The sequence below is a fragment of the Lepidochelys kempii genome, chromosome 12 (genome assembly GCF_965140265.1).
Source record: "Lepidochelys kempii isolate rLepKem1 chromosome 12, rLepKem1.hap2, whole genome shotgun sequence".
NCBI lineage: Eukaryota > Metazoa > Chordata > Testudines > Cheloniidae > Lepidochelys > Lepidochelys kempii.
Genome location: NC_133267.1, coordinates 1,256,166 through 1,275,238, shown reverse-complemented (window position 1 = coordinate 1,275,238; position 19,073 = coordinate 1,256,166). Strand labels below are relative to the sequence as shown.

The 19,073-nt window shown below is 51.7% G+C and overlaps 1 protein-coding gene across 12 annotated transcripts in view; it reads right to left on the bottom strand.

Moving 5' to 3' along the window:
* The window catches only part of WDR59 (WD repeat domain 59), a 96,288-nt gene that overhangs the window by 34,591 nt on the left and 42,624 nt on the right, over positions 1 to 19,073 (bottom strand). For 11 of the 12 annotated variants that reach the window (XM_073307073.1, XM_073307072.1, XM_073307070.1 and 8 more), the window contains 10 exons: positions 18,657 to 18,745; positions 18,047 to 18,163; positions 17,615 to 17,692; positions 15,989 to 16,145; positions 12,922 to 13,001; positions 10,197 to 10,329; positions 7,539 to 7,663; positions 5,872 to 6,036; positions 3,906 to 4,001; positions 1,092 to 1,248 (listed from right to left, as the gene is read on the bottom strand). In XM_073307073.1, coding sequence (XP_073163174.1) covers positions 1,092 to 1,248; positions 3,906 to 4,001; positions 5,872 to 6,036; positions 7,539 to 7,663; positions 10,197 to 10,329; positions 12,922 to 13,001; positions 15,989 to 16,145; positions 17,615 to 17,692; positions 18,047 to 18,163; positions 18,657 to 18,745 — 1,197 coding nt within the window. The remainder of the gene's footprint in view (positions 1 to 1,091; positions 1,249 to 3,905; positions 4,002 to 5,871; positions 6,037 to 7,538; positions 7,664 to 10,196; positions 10,330 to 12,921; positions 13,002 to 15,988; positions 16,146 to 17,614; positions 17,693 to 18,046; positions 18,164 to 18,656; positions 18,746 to 19,073) is intronic. The other variant, XM_073307064.1, reaches the window with a different exon arrangement.

Here is a 19,073-nt window from a genome sequence, read left to right as displayed (position 1 = left end):
TCCTTGAGCTGTAACTCTGCACTGTCATTTGTCAAGCACTCGGATACTCCAGTGATGATAAATAACTAGACAGAGAGGAGCTGCTCTCACTGTTCAGACTCGCAGTGTAGCCCAGCACAAGATGAAGAGAGAGGTGGTACATATGAAGTACCTGTAAGTCTACACCCATTTGGTAGTGCCCCAACAACCTTCTTCAGCCCAGTATGCCCTGCCCGCCGGCATGGCACAGCAGGCTTAGCAGATCCAAGCTGCCTTGACTAACCTGCTTCACTTTGTCAGGTGAAACGAGTGTGGCTGTGTTACATTGTACTACCCCGGCACACGAGACTTTCAAACCGGAATGCAGGGAGAGTCACTCCTGCATCTAAAGCAACTTTCCACAATTCAAGAGCTTTTAAACAGACCCTAATCTGCCCCTTGAGAAGGTCACTACCTGGCACATGCCCTCCTGGGAAGATAGTTATTAATGACTGTGCCCTCACTTCCCACGAGGGCTGGGCAACAGGAGTTACTAATGGACAGGCTTCCAGCTGGCATGCTGGGAGCTTACTGCTGGGAACGAAGGTACCAGTGTGCAAGGGTTCAACCTGGAGGAAGGGAAGGGCAGCTCTCCCACCAGCCCCAGTCACAGGAGGTAGGTAACAAGAGGGTCAAGGAGCCATGTGCAGCAGTTTGCCGTGGGGAGGAGCCAGCATGCTGTGCCACAGACGGGAAGGCATGCAGATGCCAACCTGCTCCTGGAGAGGGGGTTATGTTCATGCCCAAGACACTACCAGAACCCCCCTATCTCTGACAGGCAGCAGCACCTCCAGCCCAGCAGGTGGTTCTAGATATTTTCAGCTCTTCTTTGTCTCCCAGTTTCACACACCAAACACCGCTCACAAGGTGGCCTGAGAGCAGCTGCGAACTAGTGCGATTCCTACAGAACGGACAGCCCTGGCTGTCTAACCTCACCCCCTATCAGCTGGGGGGCCAGCGACCAAAGCCTGCCTTTGCTCCAGGGTGAGTGCCCACTGTCCGAGGGATCTCCAGCAGGCAGATCAGCTGACTGATCCCTTGGTGGATGGCTCTAAACCAGCCGTCAGACCAACCTGCGCCACAGAACCTGGCTCCAGAGGTCCGTGGAAATGGGATGTTGGAATCCTGGTAGGAGCCGTAGGCATTAGAGACCCGGGCGAAGGTGGGCAATGGCGGTGTTACGGTGTTCGTCAGAGCATAGGGGTTGCTGGAGGTGCCGTCGTCCTGGTTCTGAAACAGAAGTTACCCAAGATCACGCTGCGAGTCTTGGAGGAAAGCTCTCCTCACAGACAGGACGCCCAGCTGGCCTGACGACTCGGCAGCAGCCCAGTGCACTGCAACAAAGGCTGGCTCCAGGGCAACCTCTTGTCCTGCGACCCCGAAGAGGTCAAGCACATGGAGTGGTTTCTGCTCTGTGGTGGGTGTGTTCACTGCATGAGCTCCTTCTCCTCCCCAGCTCACAGAGCCTTTGAGGAGTTGCTGACCCACCTTCCTTTGGTTTCATGGCTACCTTGAGCAAGGAAGTGGAGGTTAAGAGCTCAAAAACCCAACGGTCTCTGAGACAAGAAGGCACAGAGGGTTTGGCCTTCAGACTCTGGACTCCTCTGTTATAGCAAAATGTAACATAGCAGGGAGCTGGCTTAGCTAAGTGTCCCAGGCACCACACTGCCACACAACTCAACACAACCAACGTCTCTTTATGGGGGACCACCACCGGAACAGCAGGCGTGTCACAGCTCAGGCCTGAGGGGCACTGGCAGAGCTGGGGGTGGGGTGGGGCAGGAGTGGAACGGCGGGGGGCTGCAAGTCAGGCCAGGGGGGCACCGGCAGAGCTGGGGATGGGGTGAGGGCAGGAGTGGAACGGTGGGGGGCTGCAGGTCAGGCCAGAGGGGCACCGGCAGAGCTGGGGAAGGGGTGAGGGCAGGAGTGGAACGGTGGGGGGCTGCAGGTCAGGCCAGAGGGGCACCGGCAGAGCTGGAGAAGGGGTGAGGGCAGGAGTGGAACGGCGGGGGGCTGCAGGTCAGGCCAGAGGGGCACCGGCAGAGTGGGGGTGGGGTGAGGGGAGGGCAGGAATTGAATGGCAGGGGGCTGCAGGTCAGAGCTCTGTGTGTATGGGGTGGAGGTTGGTGCAGGAATGGGATAGGGGGCTGCTGCAGATGAGGACTGATATAATTTGTTCTAGATGGTGGTGTCCAGCCCAAGCCACATAGGACAAAAAACAAGTAAATAAAACCCAAATTTGATTAAACCCAAGAAGGAACCCCCAAGCTTCCCTGGGGACTAAAACTTGCTCCCAGCATTGCAATGTAGACAAACCAGGGGTCTCAGACAAACGTGCCTTGGCCAAGACAAGGGGGGCAGCACCTGGCACGAGGCCAGCCTGCCTGTAATGATGTCCCTAGGAAACGGGAGGGCATGGGCTCAGGACAGACCATGCTTAGCTCAAATCCACCTCACTAGCTTTGTTTAAAGAAAAAAACGTAGGTCCCTTGAAGAAGGGTGGAAGGCTCTTTCGGTCAAAGCCCAGCCTGCACTTCTCCTCCCATGTCCTGATGTCGGGAAGCCACCAGCCCAAGCAAGAGTTAATATTTCAACTCTCTATAGCTTCTCCTGCGTGGCAATTTCCCAGAGCCAGCTCTCCCTCCACAACCAGCACCCCCCACGCCAGGCCCCCCAGTGACACCTACTGTAGGAAGGAGAGTAGCTGTAAGTTCCCCCACAGCCAGTGATGAGCAGCCAAAATCTTAACAACCGGTTCCCTCCTTACCCCACAAGGGGGTCATGGCCCACCCCCACCCCCCGGGACTCCTGCCCCATCCAACCCCCTCCCCTGACTTCCCCCAGAACCGGGCAGGAGGGTCTCGTGGGCCACTGTAGCGGGTGCCCACCCCGTCCCTAAGAGCCAGAGGGACCTGCTTGCGGGGGAGGTGGGGAGTCCCGGAGGTCCTTACTTGGGACAGCTCCCAGGAAGCATCCAGCAGGTCCCTCTGGCTCCTAGGGATGGGGTAGCGTAGCTGCGGGGGGAGCAAGGGGAGCGGCCGCTCCCGCCACTGATCACATCAAAAGTGGTGCCTTAGGCACCAACTCCATGGGTGCTCTGGGGCTGGAGAAGCAGAACGGGGAGGAGGCGGAGCAGAGGTGAGCTGGGGTGCTCCCCGCCCCATGCCCAGCCCCAGCTCACCTCTGCTCTGCCTCCTACCCCCTCTGCTTCTCCACCCCCGGCTTCCCGCGAATCAGCTGTTCACGTGTGAAGCCTGGGAGGGCTGAGAAGCAAGCGGCGGTTTCGCGCTCAGGCCCAGGGAGGCAGAGGCGGAGGCGAACTGGGGCGGGGAGCAGTTCCCCTGCATCTATGCCCCCCGGGTTACCTGCTGCGGTGCGGGCAGACCTCCTTGCGCCCCCGCCCCCAGCTCACCTCCACTCCGCCTCCGCTGGCCTGAGTATGAAGCCCTTTTAGAACCAGTTGTCCTGAAGCCCTTTTAGAACCAGTTATCTGACAACCGGTTCTAAAAGGGCTTCTAAATGTAACAACCAGTTCCAGCAAACTGGTGCAAACCAGCTCCAGCTCACCACTGCCCACGGCTAGACCTCCTCCACACTTTCCTGCAGCGACCCCTGCTGGCACAGGCTGGGAGTACAAAGCCAAGGAGACACTTGAAACTTCTGAACTCAGGGAGCAACAAACCCTCAAGGGTCTGATTTTGAGAACTGCGTGCATTCAATCACATGCTCAGTTTTCCCTCCCCCCACCCCATTTACCAGACATCTACACAGGCAGAGTCTCAGAGCTCACCAATGGCAAGCGGGGTTTCTGACAAGGCTGGGAGCTCTGCAAAGGCAGAAGGTGTAGGGAGAGGAGAAAAGCAGGAAAAGTGTGCAATCCTTCCTACCACAACAGACTCCAGGTAGGAGACCAGCTGACGCAGGCAAGGCTCCAGGCAGCTCTGGTTCCGCTTCACCTTCTGCAGGGAAGTGTCATTCAAAATCTGGAACAGGCACAAGATGCAACTTGGGTCATCTTACCCATAACCACACCTCCCCACCAGCTCTTCATCTGCAAAGCAGCTGAGCTGCTAGAGTCCATACTGAGAGTCTGGAGGCCCAGGGAAGACCTCCCGGAGCCCTCAGTACAGGCAAACTGACCTGTGCTCTGCTTTGAGAAGGACTGTCATGTTAAGGCACAACACCGGCTGTCAGATCACTGGAGTCGGTTACTGGCTCTGCCACAGATGCGCTGTGTATCCTTGGCTAAGTCACAGCTATTCTGTGCTTATTTTCCTAACCATAAAGCAAGGGGGGATATTGACCGACCACCTAGTGGTGACAAAGATTACATCAGCTCATGCTGCAGACCCCTGCAATAAAGGTGCTACAGAAACACACCGTGCTATTCATTGGGGCAGAGACCATCAGAGCAGAGACCATCTTTTTGCTCTGGGTTTGTACAGTGCCTAGTGCAGTGCGGTCCAGCTCCAGGAGAGGCGCTCCTACGTGCTAATGCAATTCTAATAATAAAAACATGGCTGGGAGGCTCAGGTTCAACTCCTGGTTCTGCTGCAGATCTACTGCCTCCCAGGGGGGTGCAAGGATAAGTCCAGTAAGGCACTGAGGTGGTCAGATACTACACTGATTGGGAACAGAGAAGTACTTAAGACAGACAGACAGACGTTAACAAGCCCGGGAATCCTTTAAATCTTACTGCTCTAAGCCTCCCCCTTGACAATAACTGCTTGTCCCTAGTTTGCCCCCTCCACTCTGCAAACACGGATTATTCCCCTAGTGGGGCTTTAAACACTGGCTGCAGACCACACTGCCATGGGCCGACAGCATCCCTGGTGTAAGCCCAATGAAGTCAATGATGCACTTGCACCAGGGATGCATCTAGATCACGGTTTTTCTCTAGGTCCTACGTAAAGGGGTATTTTTATCTAGGACCTTGCCCTCCTCACTTTGTCACAAAGGTCTGGGAGATCTAGGCCAAAGTTGGCATGTTTAAGATCTGCTCTTAGTACTGGGTCCCCCCGTGACGGTGCCCCCCATAAGACTTTATGGAAATATACTTATGAATGTATATATGACATAACTGGAATATGTTTTATGCTACATATGCCATGTAACCTATCTCTGAGCTTTGAGCAGGGCATTCGACTAGATGACCTCTTGAGGTCCCTTCCAACCCTGATATTCTATGATTCTGTAAAGGCTATGATCTACTGAATCTATTCATCCTATTTGTATGCATGTGTCATCATTGTATTCTAAGTTATGAATACTGGCTGTAACCTTAGTAAGGCATTTGGTCAGCTTCTTTAGAAAGGAATTTGCAAGTTAAGTGCCCAATCAGGAAAAACTTAACGCACAACCGATCTTGTAAGGCTCCAATCCACATAAGAAGTCTACACGAGGACGTTCAAGGTAGCATGTGGACAATGGCTGCTGCCTGTAAAAACTGAGTCATGCATGGACATGTGACTTGCCCATGTGACTCCAAAACTCTGTCTTGGAGCTGGACTTTGCATAGGAGAGAGGAGGGGGTCTCCACCCACAAGAGAAAATCTATTTAACCCCCTAGGAGTTAAATCTATTTAAACCCCTCCATTTGGTCTTCAGCTGGCTAAAGAGATAGCCTCTCTACCTCCAAAGATACTGAAAGCTTTATACAGGGTAAAATGGATTTATTTGGGGTTTGGACCCCATTGGGAGTTGAGCATCTGAGTGTTAAAGACAGGAACACTTCCCAAGCTGCTTTCAATTAAGCCTACAGCTGTTAGGGACGTGGTTCAGACCCGGGTCTGGGTTTGCAACAGGCTAGCAGGTCTGGCTCAAACCAGGCAGGGCGCACACATATATCCCCACCTTCAGCAGCTTTGCCTTCATTGTGGAGCTGATAGTGGTAGTGGGGGCAAACTGGAAGGAGGGTGCAGCATTATTGGGGTACTGCACCGGGAACATCACCCGCATCTTGACTCTCTGGTTCCCACAGTGCACAGACACTGTGCAGCTGCGATTCACTGCGTCCATCTGAGAAAGGAAAAGAAACCACTTCTGACTCAGACCTCCCAGGGCCTTTAGCCATATTGTGGCTGAAATCCGCCACAAAGGGCTGGTCCCTCTGCAGAGGCCCCACCAGGCTGCAATGCACACTGTGCACAGGGGCTGCAAACACAGAGATAGCAGAAACTCCAGACACAAATGGGGGACTGGCTCAGCACTTCCCAGCTTTGCACCGAGACTGCAGGGAGATAGCCCACTCTGCAGTGGAAGCTGCAGGCAAGAATTGGGAGAATCCATTCTTAATATGGCCTTCTCAGTCCATCCCATGTCACTGGGCAGCTCCTCGTTTAGTGGGTTAACCCTATGCACCCCCTCTGGAGAGCCTGGCCCTTTGGCTCCAAGAGGGCAACAGCAGCACCTGCCAGACAAACCCTGTAACCACCACCTACCAAGTCAGCTGCTCCAGAGCTCTCCCCTAAGCCACACAGTTCTGCCTCCTCCTGGCAGGCACCATACACAAACAGGAGCTTGCTGTGTAAGGGAGAGTCCAATTCCCAAGAGGCAGTGTGGCCTAATGGCTAGGACATGGAGCTGGACTCGGGACACCTGGGCTCTACTCCTGATTCTGCCACTGACCTGATATGAGACACTCTGCACCTCAGTTTCCCTTCTGGCCCTTTGTCTTGTCTATTAAGATGATAAGCTCTTTGGGATAAGGGCTGTCTTTCATTAGATGCACACATACAGCACCTTGCACAATGGGGCCCTGATCTCTGTTGGAGCCTCCAGGCTCCACTATAATGCAAGTAATGATGATGCTGCGCTCTGGGGCTCACCCAGCACAGTGCACCTGGCCTGCTAGGTAGGAGAAAGGGACCCCAAGGCTCTCCCTGGCTGCTTCCAGAACCACCAGCTGGGGAATGGGAGAGGTGGGGCAGAAGGAGCTCCAGGGCTCCCCACCTTCCTCCTCATTAGGAGCCCCCAATCATAGGTTTTAAACTTGAGTTCAGGCCAGCGCTCACGCCACACGCTTACAAAACATCACAAGGGGCAACACTGACTCCTAGCAAAAGAATGAGCTCCCAGAGCACTTTCAGGGCTTCAGCCCCTGGCCACCCCCAGGGGCATAAGCCATTCGGAATCACCCCATCACCCCACCTGAGATCCAGCCACTGCCCCGCCAGAGAACGTCAGCACTGGGGAACTTTTTACAGTGGCTTCCTTCCAGGAGAGATTTCCCCAGTCTGCCACTTAACAGCTACAGCAAGACTGTAGCTGTGGCCTGGGAAATACCTCCCCACCCCTCCGCCACCCTGTGCATCTGTGGCCTAGAAATACCTGCACCTCCCACTCCCTGTACCCGTGACTTGGGATTATCCTACCACTGGCCTGGGGAACGTCCTGCATCCATAGTCCAACTTAAAGCAATCAGCCTTATAGTACTTGGAGAGGGTCCCCAGCACAAGATACTAGGTGATCCAGTCCTGCCCGCGTCCCCTGCTGTCAGCGGGAGGAAATTCTCCCTCTACCTCCACATTGACATTACGGATCTGCACGTTGATAAGGGAAAACTCCTGCTGCAGTGTCTGCGGCAGCCCCAGCTGGTCCGATTTTCTTCCCACCAGGAGGTCGTTCTGGAAATCTTCCTTTAAAGCTGGCAGGAGAAAAGGAAACCAAACAGGCTGAGGCAGGCTGTGAAAGAGAAGCTTCAGGGGAATCGCCAATCTCCCAGTGCGCAAGGTGCCCACAGCAACAGGCACACACCATCAAAGAGCATGTGACCATGGGTACCACTCAGCTGTCTGGGAGTGGGCCCAGCCCTTGGGCCAGACAGACAACAGTCTCTGAAGCCAGCAGGAAGAACCGCAGGCTGGATGGGGCCCTGGAGAACCCATCCTTTGCAAATCATGGCCAGCTGCCTGCTTCTTTCCAGGTGGCGTTTAAGGCTTGGTTTTAATCTACAAAGGCCTAACTGGCTTGAGCCCTGCCTACTCAAGAGAGACCCTCCCATGCGATATTACCAGAGCAGAGGACAGAAGAACTGTAGCTCCTGGCTCCCAGCAAGGGCTCTGCGCTTTGGAATTCACCCCCGCACCTGGTCCAAGTGACCCCAAGTCTGATGGCTTTAGGACATCCTGTAAAGCCATCAAATGAGTCAGGCTCTCAAGCAGGGAGGGGTGCAGTGAAAGCCAGGGTTCATTTGCTTCCCTGGCTTTGGGAGGCTACTGGGTTTACTATTACTTGTGCTAATCATTTGCACTTTTAATGTGGCAAAGGGGTCTAGAATTCTGGCAAGGCGAATTCCAAGCCAAGATGCAGTGTGCACATCTAAATGCATACATCTAGCTGCCAGGTCTACTGCTCTCGTGGCCTGTCTGACAGCTAAAGCATGCAAACAGAAGGAAGATTCCCTTCTCCTGAGCTGGGGCCTCCTGCCTCTCCCCATTTACAAAAGGATGGCGCTAGCTTGGCCACCATTCTGAGACAGCCAATCCCCACAGCAGGCAGCCACAGAGAGCAGGCTTTTAGAAAGGAGATGGGCTCTTACACCTCACCCATTCTCCCAGGAGGAGTGTGGGCTACACACCTGTAAGCAGTTTCTCTTTGAAGTTTGTTTCTGAAGTTTTTTTGTTTAAGTATGGCTACTTTTAAATCTGTTATAGAATGTCCAGGAAGACTGAAGTGTTTTCCTACTGGCTTTTGTATGTTACCATTCCTGATGTCCCATTTGTGTCCATTTATTCTTTTATGTAGAGACTGTCCGGTTTGGCCAATGTATACAGCAGAGGGTAATTGCTGGCACATGATGGCATATACAACATTAATAGATGTGCAGGTAAATGAGTCCCTGATGGTGTGGCTGATGTGGTTGGGTCCTCTGATGGTGTCGCTAGAGTAGATATGGAGACAGAGTAGGCGAGGAACCAATCTGTTACAAACCCTGTTGCCTACTCTGTCCCCATATCTACTCTAAAAGAAAAGGAGTACTTGTGGCACCTTAGAGACTAACAAATTTATTTGAGCATAAGCTTTCGTGAGCTACAGCTCAAATATGCTTAGGCTCAAATAAACTAGTTAGTCTCTAAGGTGCCACAAGTACTCCTTTTCTTTTTGCAAATACAGACTAACACGGCTGCTACTCTGAAACATATCTACTCTAGCGACACAAAAAAATCCAGCCCTCATGGCTGCAAAGGAAAGCTTAAAAACTTGAATCAAATGGATGCAATGGAGCAATTTTGACAGGGTGAACGTATCCTATGCCCAGGTGGGCAGCAAAAGGGTTAACTCTTAGTTGTGGGGAGAGACAAGAGAGCACATTCTGCCCCATAAGAGCACATGAGCTGCCAGGTCAGAAGGAGAGAGCCATGGCCATGGCTCATTAAGGGTACTCTAGACTAGGATAAGAGGTGCTGTATTTCATAGAATCATAGAACCAGAAGGGACCTCGAGAGGTTATCTAGTTCAGTCCCCAGCACTCATGGCAGGACTAAGTATTATCTAGACCATCCCTGACAGGTGTTTGTCCAACCTGCTCTTAAAAATCCCCAATGACGGAGATTCTACAACCTCCCTAGGAAATTTATTTCAGTGCTTAACCACCCTGACAGTTAGGAAGTTTTTCCTAATGTCCAACCTAAAACAGCCTTGCTGCAATTTAAGCCCACTGCTTCTTGTCCTGTCCTCAGAGGTGAAGAACAACAATTTTTCTCCCTCCTCCTTTTAACAACCTAAGAAAACACTGACAATGGCTCGGTAGTTGGTGTGCCAAGCCACTGCCCATCACGCTGACCAACTTCCTTGGACTCCCCATCTGTCTGCATCCACCTGCTGTCTCCGGTCTTACACTTCAATTGTAAGCTCTATGGGGCAGGAACCATCTTTCTAGGTCTGCCTTTGCCCAGGGCCTGGCATGATGGGGCCATGATCCATGCCCAAGACTCTGAGGCAATACTGTCATGCAAATCAATGCTACTAACAATAGAGACAAGGAACCAGTTTGCTTTTCGGGTGTTTTTTCCTTCCACAGGTGGATGACCATTTCTTGGCAGGGTCACGTTGAACCCTTCCACAAGGGACAGTTAAGCAGGCATGCGTCAGTCTCTTACTCAGAGCACAAACGACCACTGGCTTAGAGATGACCTCCAAAAGGTTTCCATTTCAAACAGCAAAAGAACTTCTCTCACCTTCTTCATCTGCATGCCCGGAGCTATGCTGGGGTTCAGAGTCCTGGGTGTGGAGGGTCTTATCCGGCTCAGGCAGGAGGGCAATCCCATCAATGAGTTCGTCAACCCCTTCCAAGATATCGTTAGCACACAGCTGAAAAGAACAAGCACACCCATGTGCTGTGTCACAGGGATCAAACAAAGGCAGCCCAAAATACATGAGGAACGATAGAGCAGCTCATCTCTCCAAGGAGCTTAAATTAGCCAGGTGGGCGTATGCGCAGCCGCCACATCTCAAAGACCATGGCACTGCTTTCCTGACGGCACCCTGTGACAAAAGGCATGGCTTTTCATCAGAGAAGAGGCCTGGCCTTTGTCACCCAGCCTGCTCGACCACATCTCCCCTCATCACTTGCAAACGTGGCTCTGTGTGCATGTCCCGGTAGCAAGCAGGGGGATACATTAACCAATGGTTAGCCAAGTTTTATTCTAAAATAAAGGAGATTTGACTTTTCTAATACCATCCCATGACAAACTGATCAGTACAAGAATATCACGTGCCATGACTTGCTTTGCTTTTTAAAGCCAGTACTAGGATTTTTGCCATTGTTATTTACACTATGGTCAGGACTAGCACCCCAAATTAAGGGCCACAACCCAACTGGGCTGGGCAACGCCCAGACAAATAGACAACAGGCCCAGAGAACTCACGGTCTGCATTTACAAGACACAGGAGAGGGTGAACAGTCAAATGTGGGGAGGCAGAAGGACACAGTAACGACCAAAACAAGCGCGCTGACACAGCAAACTACCAGCCTTACTCATGGGCATCTCCCTGGGATACAAACGATGAATCTGGACATAGGAGAAAACTAATACAAATCATGCAAAACTGCTTGACAAGAGACCAAACCAGGACTACTGCTAACGAGTGACGGGACACAGTGTGATCTGGCTGGAGGCGATGGGTCGAAGAGCAGCTACTCTCGCAAGTCAGAAAGCAAGGGAGGCCAGCTGGGACCAAGGTCTCCATCAGAGCTTTGCACGCCAGAAGAGAGTGCACGTATTCTCAGACTTGACTCCCTAGGAGAGTTGGGTTCCTGCAGCACTGAGTCATCTGTACCCAAGTATGCGGAGGTCTGCAGAGGCAATGCCTGCTGGAGAGTTTTAGATTCTGCAGTTATCTTGGGGCAGCTGGTAACCCTTCCCACTGATACTGGACAACACCACTTCATAGTGCACCTGCTCTTACAGCAGGGCTCAGGTGTTGGGAATAATCATTTGAGTGACAAAACAGCCTTGCTGTTCCTGTGAAGCCTTCGAGGTTCTGTATGTCCAGTGGAAAACCTCCTGCCTAGCAGACATTTGTCCAGAGCACAGTGCAGCCTGCTGTACATTACAGGTCAGACCATCATAGGGCCTAATCACATCAACCACACTATCACCTGTACATCTACCAATGTGCTATATGCCATCATGTGCCAGCCATGCCCCTCTGCCATGTACATTGGCCAAACTGGACAGTCTCTACGTAAAAGAATAAATGGACACAAATCAGATGTCAAGAATTAACAACATTCAAAAACCAGTTGGAGAACACTTCAATCTTTCTGGTCACTCGATTACAGACCTAAAAGTGTCAATTCTTCAACAAAAAACCTTCAAAAACAGACTCCAACGAGAGACTGCTGAATTGGAATTAATTTGCAAACTGGATACAATTAACTTAGGCTTGAATAAAGACTGGGAGTGGATGTGTCATTACACAAAGTAAAGCTATTTCCCCATGTTTATTTTCTCTCTCCCTCCGCACTATTCCTCACATGTTCTTGTCAACTGCTGGAAATGGCCCACCTTAATTATCACTACAAAAGGTCCCCCCCAATCGCTCTCCTGCTGGTAATCGCTCACTTTACCTGATCACTCTTCTTACGGTGTGTATGGTAACACCCATTGTTTCATGTTCTCTGTGTATATAAAATCTCCCCACTGTATTTTCCACTGCATGCATCTAATGAAGTGAGCTGTAGCTCACGAAAGCTCATGCTCAAATAAATGTGTTAGTCTCGAAGGTGCCACAAGTCCTCCTTTTCTTTTAAGGTCAGAGTTAGGCTCTGTCTACACGACACACCCTGGTGGCACCGTGTAGCATACGGCTAGCCAGACACTGCAGTGAGAAAGCACACCGCATCCACACTGGTGTGCAGCTCCATATGTGAGCGAAAGGCTCCAGCAGCGGGGAAAGGTTTCCCCGCTGCTGGAGGAGTCTTTCCCTGCAGGAGGGAGAGGGCTCCAGCACTGGGGAGCTATCGGAGCCTTTCCCCCATGCCAGCATCTTTCCCCACGGTGGGGAAGGGCCCCCAGAGAGGCATGCAGCATTCAGACATGCATAGGCCTCCTCTCATGGGTATAAATAGCAGTGTAGACGGTGAGTAGAGAACCATGTGCGGTATGTACTCAGAGCGGTATGTCTGTACTGGTCAAAACTGTGCCTCACTGTCTCCTCTGCTATCTGTACCTGTGGTAGGGGAGCTGTGTGTGTACACTCCATGCCGCTGAAAGAAGGGTGCAGTGTAGACACACCCTTGGGGGGCTGAGCTGTGAGTGAGAAGGCTGGATGGCACCTAGAGACTTTGTGCCTGAGCTCTCCATGATGCCATTAGTCGCACTTCATACAAGTAAATGATGGTAAATTTGGCACTTCAGAATGCTGTCCCCAGTCCAATGCCAAAAGTGCTTTGCATACCCTCTGCAGCTGGGAGTCAACCCGCCACATCCGCAGCGTCTGGTCACGAGACCACGTGACCAGCTGGTAGTCCTTGGAGCCTAAAAGAAGAGAAAATAATTTCTAGAAGTAACAGAAAACAGACTTGACTCTATTTATGATATAAGTGGACTGAACCAAGTAGCTAGGTCCAGTAGATGGGACACTGGAGTGGGAGTCAGGACTCCTGGGTTCTATTCCTGCCTTTGATATTGTCCAAGGTCACATAGCAAGTCAAGTCACTGTTCCACTCTGTGCCTCAGTTTCCCCATCTGTAAAATGGGGATGGGGCTGCTGCTGGAGTTACAGAGGAGAAAACTGCAATGCAAATAAAAATACATTTTGCAGTGAAAGTTATCACATGGGAAATGAATCGGATCTACTAGGAGGCACTTATTTTTAAAGCGTCACATTGTTGTGTAGCTGAAAATCCAAGTAATAGCTCAGTAGTTTGAGCATCGGCCTGCTAAACCCAGGGTTGTGAGTTCAATCCTTGAGGGGGCCATTTAAGGATCTGGGGCAAAAATTGGGGATTGGTCCTGCTTTGAGTAGCGGGTTGGACTAGATGACCTCCTGAGGTCCCTTCTAATCCTGATATTCTATGATTCTAAGTAACAATGTAAAAGTGAATTGCAAAGCAGAAAAAAAAAAAAGGGTTTCTCCTGTAACATCTCCTTTAGGATGCAGAGAGCACAACAGGTTTTCTACATTTGGAATATCAAATTCTGGCTCCCCGCCGCCTTCCCCCCTCCCCCCAAGGATTTTAGGAATCTCTGGAGGACCTGAGGCTGTAATGCTGCAGAGATCCCAGCCCTCAATTGGCTGACACAAACATACGAGCAGCTGCCCTACACACAGCATGGATTTCACTTAAACTGGTGTAACTTTGTGTGTGGATGTGCTTCAATAGGTTTAAAACTGGCTTGCGCTGGTTTAGCTTGTTCCTGTAAATTTACCAATGCAATTAAACGGAGACAGACCAGGTTTAAACCTACATAAGAGTGTCCACACACTAAGATCCTCCAGTTTAACTAAATCAGTTTAAACAACACCTTTAGTTAAGCCAGGACAACTTTGTCTGGAGCACCAGCCTCTGTGAAGGTATGAGGGCATACAGACGCAGTAAGAGGTTATAATAATCAAACGTATAACACCCCCCCCCCCTTGCATAGCTCTTTTCAGTAGATCTCCAAGTGTGTTACCAAGGAGGTCAGCGTCATTATCCAAATTGTACAGAAAGGGAAACCGAGGCACAGAGAGGGAGGTGACTTGCCCAGCAGGCCAGTGGCAGAGCTAGGAATAAGAACCCAGATTTCCTGAGTCCCAGCCCAGTATTCTAGTCACTAGGCTACACTGCTTACTGGTTAGCACATATGTTCAACGGGAAGAGAACAGCCAAACACCCATCGCTCTGAGCAAAACCAAAGGAAGAAATTTCCTAAGTGCCATTACAAAAATTCCATTAAATGATTGGGAGGGGGGCCTGGGGACCTGTTCTGGAGAAGAAATTGGTCCTGGTTAAAGCTGTGTAGATAGGTGTTTGCACCAGTGCTGCCAGTCTCACTACCAAGCAGCGCAGATGAAATGGTGGTGACAGATATAAAGTCCATGCCCTGTACCCAAAGAGGGCAGAGGTACCATAGGACCCTTGTGTAAACCAAGGACCAGGGGCCTATGGTTACAGCAAGAGAGGAGGTCCCAGCACTGGAGCTGTGCAGGTTAAAGCCCTGTGTGTGCCCTCATTGATCTGTTTGGTTATCTGACCTTTTTGTGGGGTTTTCTTTTATATTTGAAAATGACTGACTAGGGCAGGGGTGGGCAAACTTTATGGCCCAAGGGCCACATCGCGGTTGCGAAACGGTATGGAGGGCTGGGTAGGGAAGGCTGTGCCTCCCCAAACAGCCTGGCCCCCGCCCCTTATCTACCCGCTCCCACTTCTCGCTCCCTGACGGCCTCCCTCAGAGCCCCCAACCCATCCAACCCCCCCTGCTCCTTGTCCCTTGACTGCCCCCTCCTGGGACCCCACCTGCACCTGACCGTCCCCAGGGACCTCACCCCATATCCAACCCCCCCTGCCCCCTTCCCCTGACTGCCCTGATCCCTATCCACACCCCCAGCCCCTGACAGGCCCCCCCCAGACTACCATGCCTATCAACCCCCCTGTTCCCCATCCCCAACCGCCCCCACCCCCAAACCTCCACCCCATCCAACCACGCCCTGTCCCCTGCCCGCCCCCCCAACCTCTTTCCCATCCAACCACCCCCTGCTCTCTGTCCCCTGACTGCCTCCCAGGACCCCCTGCCCTTTATCCAACCCTCCGCTCCACGCCCCCTTACCATGCCGCTCAGAGTGGCAGGACTGGCTTATTGGAAAGCCTGGGAGGTGGGTGGGCGCAAGCCACGTTGCCCACTTGGCGGCGCAAAAGGGGGGACAGCAGGGGAGAGACCTGGGGCTAGCTTCCTCGGCTGGGAGCTCAGAGGCCGGGCAGGAAGGTCCCATGGGCCATAGTTTGCCCAACTCTGGACTAGGGTCTGAAAACTGGCAGGAGGGTTCCTTTCCCCAGGCTCCACCTCCTTTGGCTGGTGTATTGAGTACATGGATGCTACTGAAAATGCAGCTTTTATTGCATGGGATGCTCCTGATATTTGTGGCTTGCTTTTTCCTTGCAATAAACGGTGAAGCTCAGAGGGGTTCACTCAGTTTTGAATTTTTTCCTTCGCTTTATGCAAGAATCTTATTGTTGTACAATTTATTCTGAAAAATCCATTTAAAAACAGACTGACGGGATAGTAGGAAATGAAAGAGTCACTGTTGATACTCGTATTGATTGGCTCTGTTAGCCTGGGAATAGTTTGCGTGGCCTCGTGCAATGGGACACGTTCCAATAAACTATGGTCTGTGGGGATTGGAAAGCAGATAGAGGCTAGTTCAAGTCGTGGCAAGAGCAGAAAGGCAATTGTTTGAGTATGGTAGCCGCAAGGCAGACTCCAGCTGCTGCCGTGCACCAACGGTAGTTGCATGAGAACAGCAGTCACAGTCCTGTGCCCACCTTCTTTCTGCTTTCTCCACTGGAACTCCAGCACCACATCGTCGTGTCCCACGAAGGTGTGAACTGGCGTGTTCAGGTCAAAAGTGTTCCAAAGGAGGAGGCTGTTCTCTCGCCGCAGCTGGGGAACCATCACGGTCACCAGCCCGTTGCTGAAAGGCTGGGGGAGAGAAGCACACCCAGAGAGGGGCTGCTCAGCTGCACAACGGTTAGCCTGGCAGCTCTCACTCCCCCATATTGCCTCGATCGTACTTTCCAACACCTTCCCATTCACACTGGCACCAGGGCACATCCTGGCACTGCCACCAGCTGACTTCAGGGAGGATTGTAGGGGCTCAGGAGCCAACCCTACAAGGAGGAGCTTTCAAAGGGGATTACCATGCAAGAGGACTCAACATGCCCTGAAAGGAGAGGGGTGCACTGCGCTCGAAAGAGGCATTCACCACAGCTCATTTAAAACCAGCCATTTCCTTCTGCTTATTACTAACCCCACGTAGCAACAGCAATTTTAACACTCCCTCTTCACCCACCATTCCTGCTGCTCTTTGCACAGGCCGAGCCAAACAGCAATCATTCTTTGGGTCTCACGCACTAGCAATTGTTTGGGGTCCTGACCCTGAAATGGAACACTAAACTTCAAGTATGTATTGTGCATACACACCAGGCATGGTACAGGGCCGGAGGGAGGGAGAGGTGAGGAAAGGCTCATTCTGGTGTCTGGGGAAGATGGTGAGTACAACCTAATGCTGAACGGCTATGTGCAAAAACCCCTCTGTGGCAACGAGTCTCAGAGCGCGGGTCAACTGACGTGGGTTTGCGCTACTGGGCTAACAGTGGCAGCGTAAACATTCCTGCTCAGGCTGGAGTCCAGACTCCAAGACCTCCTCCCTCGCTGGGTCTGAGCCTGGGCTCCAGCCCAAGTGGGAACTTCTATACAGCTATGTTTAGCCCCCCACCGTGAGCCCGAGTCAGTTGACCTGGGCTCTGTGACTCACTACCGTGATTTTTATGTTTTGAATGTAGATATAGCCAAAGCTGAGGAACAACTTGTGCTTTAAATGCCTTGGACCTCACACCACAAAGACAGCAAGTTAGTGCATTCTTAGCTACACAAAAACCGTGGCAGCCCATTAAAATACATGGGCATGGTTAAAAAGCCCTCACAGAAGAGATTCAAGAGATAAAATCTCTGAGCAGAAACTGTGAAAGAGGCATGGCTAGGCTGCTACAGTGCCGCTCTTAGTGCGTTGGCTCCACCAGTGAATGTAAGTCAGTGACAGAGCGGACAGAGGGTATAAGGAACGGCTGAGCCAAAGCTGCAGTCCTTCTTTAGGACTTAGACACCAGCTGCAAGCCCCATGTATGCGAGTCTCTGTTACAGTCCTCTGGGAAAGATCCAAGTTTCACATTATTAGGCACCCCCTCCCATGAGCCTGGTTCTCACGGAAGATGCTCTCACACTCGTACTGATCAGTGCTGTAACTGAGGTTTTTAACTCAGATTAATAAAAGCCAGTGGCAAAAACAGTGCTAATGATTCCCAGGGAGGAATGCCTCATTAGGTAATTTCCCTTGGCCATCCCAGGCTCTAGCAAGGCTATGGGGCAGAGGGACCGGTGTTCACACTCACCGTGTATCTTGCCTTCCAGACTGGAACCTGGCAGGGGAGGATATTGAGATATTTCCGAGGCTGACGGTAATCCCAGAACTTCAACAGAACAGAAAACAAGCCAGTGAGCTTCGCTCTCAGGGGCGGGGGGGGGATATTTCTGTGTAAGACATGTGCCAGACATGCGACAGGTGCTCCACAGTGTCGTTAGAGACATCCTTGCACTAATGGAGCTGAATTGGCCCCAAGGGGGGGCTATCAGCCTCAGACACAGTGACTCGGGGTGACAGGTGTGCACTGACCAACACAAGACTTGCTGTAGAGGGTGATGTCTAATACCAGATCTAGTTCCCACTGAAGTCAATGGACAGATGCCCAGTGATTTCAGTGGGAGCTGGGTCAGGCCCTTAGGATGGCACTGGTACATTCCCTCTGAGAGACCTGGGCACTTACCCTGACAGAGTTGTCCTGGCTGGAAGTGGCCAGGATGTACTCGTTGTCCGGATGCCAGTCCAGGCCATGGATTTTAGAGAGATGCGCTGCCAAGTACTCCACTGCAGTGCTGGGTTTCTGCAATCAGAGGCATTTTAGTTCTCACCATGCTGGTTCTTAGGAGCAAGAAATCTGGCCCGATCCCGCCAGGTAAAGAAGGCGCTTCTCCACCCTCACACTCAGTAGACGTCACCAGCCAGAGAGAAAGATAAACAATGGCTTGTAGGCTAGAGAAAAGTTACTGTGAAGTACAGTGGTAAAGTTCCATAGGAGTTAAATACAACAGTGCACTGGGTAAGGGGACGCTTTATATTTGATGCAACTAGTATCCATCAAGAAGCCAAAAGCAAGGTGCTAAGGGGTATGTTTTCAGAGAGAAGGAGGCCAATGATACAGCTCTCCTTCAATCTCAGACTCCACTGGCACCGCGCTTACCTCAAACTGATCGTTCAGAGGGGTGGGAAACGAAGGAAGGAAGGAAGGAAGGAAGAAGCAGTGTAGGACTGGCATGGTGCCTTGATCCCACATGTGGGAACATGCAGAGGCTACTCAAAGACTAACAGGAGCTCACCCGCTTGTCCCAGATACGGACATCCCCATCGTGGCTGGTTGCTAAACAGTTGGCGTTTTTCTTGTTCCATTTGACCTGGGAGGCTCCAGCTGCAGAAGGAGCAGAGCAGAAAAAGGTCAGCGAACAGCATCTACAAATAGCTTAAAAGTGAGGTGAGCCAATGAGACATGAAGCAGATGCAAAATGTAGGGCGGCCCCACAGCATTTCAGACCACTTGTGTTCTGCACAGGACATACAACTAAGAGGAGATACATCCCAGGAGCGAGTGTGAAAGACCGTGGCAAAACATTTCATGGGAATGCAGCAGCAAAGTTAAAGAGCAGCTGTCCTTCAGAAAGAGGCTAACCCCAGTTTTGGGGGGCTTCATGCATGTCTCTCAAGGAGCTCAGATCCAATGTGGTCCATTTACAAGTCAA